This window comes from Arachis hypogaea, chromosome 1, assembly GCF_003086295.3.
Source record: "Arachis hypogaea cultivar Tifrunner chromosome 1, arahy.Tifrunner.gnm2.J5K5, whole genome shotgun sequence".
In the NCBI taxonomy this organism is placed as follows: Eukaryota; Viridiplantae; Streptophyta; class Magnoliopsida; order Fabales; family Fabaceae; genus Arachis; species Arachis hypogaea.
Window position 1 is genome coordinate 15,823,657 of NC_092036.1, and position 9,453 is coordinate 15,833,109.

Genomic DNA, 9,453 nt, shown 5'->3' on the forward strand with positions numbered 1-9,453 from the left:
TATCTATCATGGGTATAACTTTAGTTTCAGGCTATCATGGGTATTAATGTCAGCGTTTTCATCTATCATGTGTACAAATGGTAATTTATTCTTTAGATTTAAAAAAAATTTATTAGTAGAAGTATAAATGGAAAAAATTTAAAAGAAAATTTAAAAAAATTTGAAAGAAGTTATGATAATAAAAATGTGTAAATAGTATTTATAGAATCAATGAGTATAAAAACGATAACATTAAAGGATTTTTTATTTTAATAAATAGATTAATTATAATAATTACTGAAATAAATAATTTAAAAAATATTTACCAAAATAAATATCTCTGTTTTATCTCATTTACACTGTAAATGAGATAATTTCGTGTTCACCTGTCTTATTTCGTTTATACGGTAAACAAGATACATGAAAAATTATCTCGTTTACACTACATGAAAAATTATCTCGTTTTCAGTGTAAACGGGATAAGAAAGGGATATTTATTTCAGTAAATACTTTTTAAATTATTTATTTTAGTAATTATTATAATTAATTTATTTATTAAAATAAAAAACCCTAACATTAAAATGGTAATATTTCAATATAATTATTGTAAAAAATATAAATATTTTATTTTTTGGTAATAACTTGTCACATGATGTGTTATGATTGATTACACTAAGTCTCTCTAAGCTGGGTTTTTCTCTTCTCAAATCTACATGTAGATACTCTTTTTAGGTCCAATTTAGAAAAATAGTTTAATTAAGTTTTTTTAAAAAAATAGTTTAAATAATAAATATTTATATTAAAAATAGTTTATAAATAAGTTATTTTTTATTTATTTTTTTAGTTTTAAAAGTACTTATTTTAAAAAAATTGTGATAAAAAAATATTTTATTATGTGATAAGTCATTTTTTAACTTTTCTATAAGCATTTAAATAGCTTCTTAAAAAGTTACAATTTTATTTTAAAAATTACACCAAATATTAATACTACTACTTTTCATAAGTAAAAAATCAAAAATAATTTTTGAAACTTTTCATAGGTATCTTAGTCTCTAACCATTGTTCCTCGCTTTTGTAAGAAAAATCTAAAACAAGATCTTTGATTCTTTGCTATTAGAAAAGGAAAGTATATATATATATATATATATATATATATATATATATATATATATATATATATATATATATATAAAGAGTAGCAAATTTATTTTAAGACAAAAGCATTGAACACAAACGAATGAAAAAATAAGCTATATTAATTAGGTACTTTTATAAAGCTAAAAAAATTATTATAAGATATTTTATAATTATTTTTGATAAAGTTATCACTAACCTTCTCTTAATAAAGTGTTACCAAATCTTAAACCTACAATAATGAAACCGTTGAACCAACCAACACACCTATTGTTTGCTTTTTAATTAACATTGTTATAATATGTTACTTTTACTCGTAAAAGTTGAAAAACTGACAAGCTGTGGCTTTAAAATGGTATATAGTCCCTTCGCCATTATACCCTTTTGGTCGCTTCCTTTTTTTTTTCTTTTTATTTATTCTTTTTCGTCCTCTCTCACACTCTTTCTCACTCCATGCATCAGTGTCCTTTTGAGGCTTTAGACGAACAATGATAGGTCCCTCTCGTAATAATAGCTTTGTCTGACTGCTTTTGGCCGAGAGAACTGATTCAAAGGACGCCGTTGATGGAGACTATTCATCACCATCCCATGATATTTCCAAGACACCAATAAATAAATAAAATACATTTTTTTTATTTTTTCTCCCCTGCTAGCTTCAGCTTCACCCTTCTCGTAAAAAAAATGACCTATTATTTAATTTACCATTATCATATATATAAACAACTAAATCAAATTACTATGCAACACAACTATTAAAAAATAAAAATATTTTTCTGGCTTTTATGTATTTATTTATTATCATTGAAGCAATCAAGCATTTTACCCTTATAAGGAGGTTGGGTATAGTAGCTAGCATCTTTTATTTCTCTTTGGCAAAGTTTCCAAGACCAATCACCCACGAACCAAAGAGAAATAATATAAGAGGAACAAATTGACAACCATGTGAATATGTGATAGCAATATATCCCAAATTAAGAAACGAATAGGTGCTGTCATAAATACCATAACGCTGAAAAGCAATAAATCGGAATTATATATATATAAGATCGGAAAATTTTAGAATATATAAAATATAATATATATCTAGTTAAAGATTTTCGTCCGTTTGTTAGTTGACTGACCCAGACCCATTAGACCATTGCATTGAGTTCCTAATTTGGGTCACTTTTCCTTCTTGCATGTGTTATCTGCTTCTTTCACCTCAATAGTAAAAGCTTTTGTTCTTGTATATAGTAGTAGGGGTTCTGAGTCTGGGTTGGACATAACAATAGTGTTGCTTCCATCTTTACATGCCAAAATAAGAATATTTTAAAGAAATGTAATGTTTGGATGACAAACCTTTCTAAACACACTATATATCATCATCACCTTAGGATAAAATTGTAGGTCCCACAACAAGAAGTGCAAATTCACATTTCTTCTCCCAATTCTGGTGAGTGACATCAATGGTATGTTTGGAAAAATACTACGTCATCCGAACATAATTTTGTTACTAAGGGGCAGAGTGAGCATGTATGTTATATAATCATTATTTTTAATTAGAAAATATAAAATGGGGAGGCAGGAAAATTTTTAATTTTTTTTTTTGAGTAAATGTCATTTTCCACTTTGATGATTTGCTTCAAAGATAAGAAGTCCTTTCACAATTCACAAATTTCTAATTGGTCCCTAACTATTTAACTAACGGGTCTAAGTGGCCTCTATAAGCAAAAATCTACTAATGTGTCAAAAGCTGCTTAGACCAGTTAATTAAATAGTCAGAAACACATTAAAAACTTTGGAATTAAAAAGAAACATTTCATCTTTCTAACAAATAATCAAAATAAAAAATGACATTTACATTTTTTTTCCATATATGTAAAGAAGGGTAAGGGTAAGAGTGGAGTGAGTTAGGAGGGTCTCATAATTGTGTGGAAGCCATTTTTCTGCAGCCAACCTTGGTGATGAGAAGAGGGTCTAATAATCTGTGGTGGGAATCCTGATGATGCTGCAGCAGTGGCCAAATAATGCTGTGGAGGTCCTGGTTGCAACTGTTGTTGATGATGATCCGCCATTGATAATGAAAGATCATTCCCAATGCGACCCCCATTACTACTGCTGCTGGAGAACTGCACTTGGGTAAATAAATAAATAAATAATAGAATGACTCATTTTGTTACTCATTTTGAACTCATTAGTCCTACTCACATGTGCAACAAGGTTAAAAAAAGTTTGTCAAATAAGTATATACATAAAGGGCAAAGAATCATCTTGCTTTCTGTGTATAACTCAATATATATCAACAATCATGTGTTAGGCTATTATTTTTTCTTCATCCACTAAAAGTTTTCTATACCGAACGATTTTTTATTGGTAATAATTGTCAAAAAAAAGGGTAAATAGTGTTAATAATTTGAAATTTTAGTTAAAAAGCTTTATAACTATAGAAAAATACGAATAAAAATTAAGAAAACGTATAAAATCCACACACATATATATTAATCCTCCTCATAATTGTTCCAAATTGTCTAAATAATACAACCGTGCATATGATTTTTTTTTTTTTTTGTGTACAGAAAAGATCTGGCCTTATGTGTATATGATTAAAAACAATCATGAACAGCTAAATCATAAATGATAATTGTACCTTTTCTTTTTTGGTAGACATCAAGCTTATTCACTTCTCTTCACTAATAAATAGATTATTTTCACACCCGACCAATTAGCAAAAGAGGTGAATAGGCTCGATATAAAAAATAGCCATACTAAGAGTATATCAAAATAATTGAGTGTAAAATATATATTGAAATAAAAAATATACATTAAAAATAGTTAAATTATACATATATTTATATACAAACATTTCATGGCTGATTTTTGGTGTGCACATAATATTTTTTATAAAAAAAATTGAAAATAAAAAGAGAAATAACTTTAGAAAAATAATAAATCACAATTCTAATGAACATATATGAAATTTGAGGAATAATAGTATACTATATGTGTTGATGATAATGGGTGGTTGTTCTTGATCTATGTCTCACCCATTTTGATGCATGATGAGCTAAAGGGAGATTTAATGAGAGAGGTACCCACATAAAAATTTGGTGGTTGAAGATGTGCAAAATTGTGAAGCATTTGAGGCTCCCCTGGGGACCTGTAGGGTCCATATCTTTGCGTTTCATTAGATGCTGAACAAGTAGTAGAATGGATGTGGGTTTGACTCAGCATCCTCAAGGCTTCACTCTCTCCGTGCAAATCCCTTCCTCCATGTGCTTCCATGTTTCTATTACACGGTTTTGGTAGGATATTCACCAGCTAGATTAAAAATATATTCAAAAACCAAATAAATTAGGAAATTCGACAAAGTAAATCAATTATGTGCGCTTTTAAATAATTGTTTATTCAGACAAAGTAGTACATTGAAATATCTGTGTATTTTTGTGTGCATGTAGATTTTTGTTCCAATATATTGTTTTCTTTACCATACTACTTTGTCCAAATAGAGAATTATTTGGAGCCGAGTAACAAGTAATTATTAACGAAAACCTTATAATTAATGAACCTTAGGCTTGCTTGCACCATTTCGCCAATTGGATTCAGATGGCATGAGCTGCTGGTGATGATCTTGAACATTTGTGGTGTGATTCCCCAATGCTCGATTATTGTTGCTAGATTTGAAACTTGAATTGCCCAAACTTAAATCTAGATTGTGATCTGCAGCATTACCTGTGGGTTCTACTGCCCAATAATATATTATTATTATTATTATTACATGTTAATGAAAATAATAAAAATTAGAGTAAATAAATACCTAATACTATCTCTGACCATTTATTTTTTTGTATAACTAGATCCACATTCTCTCATGTGAACATGATATTGTAAACTGAAAATGTCTTTATAAAAATAGCCACCATATTTAAAATAACATACAGAAATACTGATGTGTCATTTTTTATGGTTGAAAACAAGATTCTAATTTTATTTTGATTAAAAAATCGAATTATGTATATATAAAATATTAGTTAGAAATTATTATTACAGTCAACATACACTACTCACCGGAATTAAGCTCATTTTCGTAGATGCTGGGATCAAAATTGGTGACGGCCTCTTTGCCGTTGCATTTTATTGCTGCTTTATCATAGGCCCTACAAAGAATGTGCAAGAAAAATTTAAAACCCTAGAAGATGGGCAATCTAGTAATTGAAATGTTAAAAAGTAAATAAGCAAATTGACAAGGCAACGAAAAGTAGATACCTTGCAGCTTCAATCTCGGTGTCAAACAAACCCAGATAGACGTACCTAGTGAAATCAAATTTATTACTAAGCTTAGACTCTATTTCATGACAAATATATTATATACATATATAATATAATAATTAAGAACTGCATGAAGAATCATATATACTTTTTCCCTAAAAATTGTCCCATTCGAGCTTCCCATCTTCCGCATTTGTGCAAAGTTACACCTCTATATTTAGAGCTTCCTCTTGGAAACCCAGTGCTTTGTCGGCGAAGAACGTGCACAAACTCTTCCTTAGTCAGATTGCTCATCTGTTTAAAACACACACCGCATTCAAATCCAGATTAATGTAAAATTAACAAAAAAAATATTATTATAATGGTATATATAGAAGATAAGGTGTATGTAGTGCATCTTATACCACCACAGTTGAAGATAAACGCCTTTTATTTATTTATTTATTTATTTTTATAGTATAATAATAAATAAACGAAAATATTCCCAACTTGCCTGCTTCAAGTCTTCTTCGTAGTCTTCAATGTTAAAGTTTATGTCTGCCTCCACTCCTCGGAACTTAATCGCTGCTCTATCGTATGCACTGGCCATATAGAAATTAAAAAAGAAAAAAAAGGAAAATCCCTTGAGACTCAAAATTTCCCAGAAAGAAAGAAAGAAAAATAAAACGTTTATTATTTATTATTTATATATTATATATTTGATATTTGATTGGATTCTGTTGAAATTAAAGTTCTCACCGAGCAGCTGCATGTGCAGTGTCAAATCCACCTAGACAAATTTTACCCAGACAAAAACCATCTCGTCAGTCATCACAAGAGAAAATTTCCCCCACTACACACAAATAATAAAAACATGTATGTACACTCTTGTTTGTCTCTCTTCTTCTACCAAATACACCCACAAAAGAAGAAAAAAAAACGAAATTCCACACATGTTTTAGCCACTTATAACTATCCCCACACAAAATAATGCACATAATCATTAACATACATATAACAACTTACCCAGATACACTTGTTTTCCACAGTCCCTGCATCATCCAAGGACACAAAACGTAAATTAAAAAAAATAAAATAAAACTTCAATTGCAATAAGTTTCCCTATAAGTGTGAGCTCTTTCTTTCTTTCAAAAAAAAAAAAAAGAAACCTTGAATTCCAAGAATAAATGGACTAACCAAATATGAGACTCCCATCGACCGGTTCTTCTGTAAAAAGTGACTCCTCTGTACTGTGAGCTTCTTGACCGTGGTCCTCGGCGACTTTTTTTCATGGGTTGAGAAGCTTCCAGTGATGATTTTCCAGCACCAAGTGTTTCTGATTGGCAAAATTTCACGCCTACCCAGTGGGCACGAGGGAAAGTAGAGCCACCTCCGTCGCCGTCGCCGTCACCGTCACCGCCGCTTCCAGCCGGTGATGATGCGGCGGCTATATCAGCCTCCTCCATGGGGAAAAACTGCCGAGTCACTACCTGGCTGTGGTTCTCACTATCCATGGAATCTTCATCTTCATCTTCTTCATCATCATCACCGTGGGTTACTGAGAACCCGAATATCTTGCTTCTTCTACTCTTCTTCATGTCCGCTGTTGCTCTTACGACGCTACCTTCTTCTTGTTGTTGTTCTTCTTCTTCTGACCCGTCTTCGATGACAACTGCGGAGGAGCTTGAATTGGAAACAGATCCAACTCTCTTTCCCTTATGATTATTATTGTTGTTGTTGTTGTTATCGTCGTCTCCGTCTATGGAGTTCTTGAGAGAAGAGCAACCTTCTTCGGATTCCTCAACCTTTCTCCTCCGATCGGGTGAGTCATTGAGATCCCACATTCTTTTTTCTCTCTGATCTCTTTCTCTCCCCTTCAGCTGCAGTTACAGTTATAGTTACAGGCCTTATTGAAAAGAGAAGAGAAAGAGAAGAGAAACCAGTAAGTAACAGATTTTTTTTATTATTATTTCCCACTCTCACATCAGGAATAATAATTAAAAAAATAAACGCTCTCTCTCTCTCTTGGTTAATATTTTTTTTTTGAAAATAAAAAGTTAATTTGGGTTGGCCTGCAGTGCTGCAGAGGAAGGTTAAACTCTGTGTGAGTGTGTCTCGGGGTGCGTATTGTGCTTTTTCTCTCTTGATTGGAATAAAATAATATATATACAGAGAGAGAGTATGTGAGAAGAAGAAAAAAGGAGGAGGAGGTTGTGGACGGAAAGGTTGAGTGTGTAGTAGGAAAAATTCACAGAAGAAAATCAAAACCTAGGACGAGTTAGAGAGAGAGAGAGGAGGGGTAGGTGTTGCAAAAATGTAGTAAAAGAGATGTTGAATGATGTTTGTATTCCACAAGTGCCCAATACAGCATAGACGAGGCCAGTTTGAGCAAGCTTAGCCGAAAGCATCTCACCCTTCTCCCTTAACACTCTTACATACACACGATGCCTTTCTTCTCACTCCTCACTCCTCACTCCTCTCTCCTCTCTCTACCCACTTCCTTCTCTTTTCAATACACACATAATTTCACTCTCTTCAATTCAATGTCCTTTTTTCTTAATTTAATTTTTATGTATTTTAGTATAATACAGTTTTCTAAGTATATTCAATTATATATTTTTGATAGCCTGAATAATTATTTATAAAAATAATATGATATTAATATATTAAAATTAAACTTTTTTAAAGTATATTAGTGTGACTAATAATCTTTATTTAGATTTTATTTTTAAAATAAGAAACATAGATACAGTTAAGACTGGAATTATTTTGTTGTCCCACAAATAATTTTAAAGCTGAGTTAACTTTATATTTGTAATAAAAAAATATTAATTTTATATATTCTCATCTTAAATGTGAAGTGCATATGTTAGATTCACAATAATTATTGAATAAAGTATAACTGAGAAAAAGTTAAATAAAACATCCTTAAATTAATCTGACAAAATTATGGATAAAAATTACTTATATTATTAAATTGTAAAAATACGTATTTTGATATTTTAATTTACTATTTTGAATTCAAGTTTTATGAACAACAAAATTTCTACCCGAAATATCTCTTTAATTTTTTTCATAAAACTCTAGTGGAGTTAAACCAAATTATTAAAGCCAAGAGGGAGATGCCAATGATTCAGTCATAACTAAAATATATATTCTCATGTATTTAGTTAAGTTGTGTTTACCTTGTTACCGAGATTGAGAGAATTAAATGAGTGGCGGAAATTGGGAAAGAAAGAACCATCTCTTTCTTAAACAACTTTCCCACGTTAACCAAATCGAAAAGCATCTGAGGGGGAGTGCGTCTCTCTCTCTCTCTCTCTCTCCCCAAAGCAAATTACCCAGTAATGGAAATAGACAGCGCAAGCAGTGCCAAAGATAGATAATTACCCAAAACTAGCTTTTGTTAGCTTGTAATCAATCGTTAATGATTTCTATGCAATAAATAATAAATAACTTAAACGCAAGTAATCACAAAGGTCCTCAACTCTCGTCGCATCCACGCCTCCAAGCATTTTTTTCTTTTTAGGATCATGACTAAGTTTTACCCTGTGGGCGTACCCAAGTGGGAAAGTAATTTGGGGTGGCGGAGGAGGGTATTTTGGGGAATAGAGATGAATGATTTGTAATTGTGAGTGTACTAGATAGAGAGCACAGTGGAAAATGGGAAATGGAAATGGAAATGTGTTAAGAGTTTGGGGTAGGTTTTGGCATCAGAAAAGGAAATGGGAATAATAGTAGTAAAAGGAAACTCTTTCCAGAAAAGTCCAATCCAAGAGTACGGGAAGAGGGCCACCTTTGCCTCTTTCGTTCTCCAAGCGACCAATGGCCTTCCTACGCTGTACCTCGTATTTATGACCCTTTCTCATTACCTCACTCTCACCACCCTGCGCGTGTTTCCCAAAACTATCTCTCTCTCTCTCTCTTTGATTTAACTAATTTATATCTTAAGAACATATATAATAATGAATTAATAATTAAAATTATCTCTAAAAAATTATTAGATGTTCATTTTGGCCTCCAAAAGATAAAATTAATAAAAAAAGTCTCTAAATAATACTTGTGTTGGTAGAGTTTATTTTTCCGTCGTTTCAATTAATAAGGTGGCTAACATTT

The 9,453-nt window shown here is 31.1% G+C and overlaps 1 protein-coding gene across 3 annotated transcripts; it reads right to left on the reverse strand.

Moving 5' to 3' along the window:
- Positions 1 to 2,123: 2,123 nt before the first annotated feature.
- On the reverse strand, positions 2,124 to 7,916 carry LOC112799229 (floral homeotic protein APETALA 2). Of its 3 annotated transcripts, XR_011861756.1 has the most exons (11): positions 6,535 to 7,916; positions 6,364 to 6,389; positions 6,097 to 6,127; positions 5,852 to 5,939; positions 5,507 to 5,652; positions 5,356 to 5,400; positions 5,158 to 5,246; positions 4,658 to 4,833; positions 4,189 to 4,410; positions 2,482 to 3,221; positions 2,124 to 2,396 (listed from the first exon to the last, which is right to left on the reverse strand). XR_011861756.1 is itself a non-coding variant. In XM_025841680.3 (10 exons), exons 1-10 carry the CDS (start codon positions 7,179 to 7,181, stop codon positions 3,003 to 3,005), a joined length of 1,686 nt encoding a protein of 561 aa, XP_025697465.1. In that variant the 5' UTR covers positions 7,182 to 7,916; the 3' UTR covers positions 2,124 to 3,002. The 3 variants fall into 3 exon arrangements, 2 of the variants coding, with proteins under 2 accessions (XP_025697465.1, XP_025697464.1); XM_025841680.3 differs by having other exon boundaries at positions 2,124 to 3,221; positions 4,658 to 4,830; XM_025841679.3 differs by having other exon boundaries at positions 2,124 to 3,221.
- Positions 7,917 to 9,453: the final 1,537 nt, after the last annotated feature.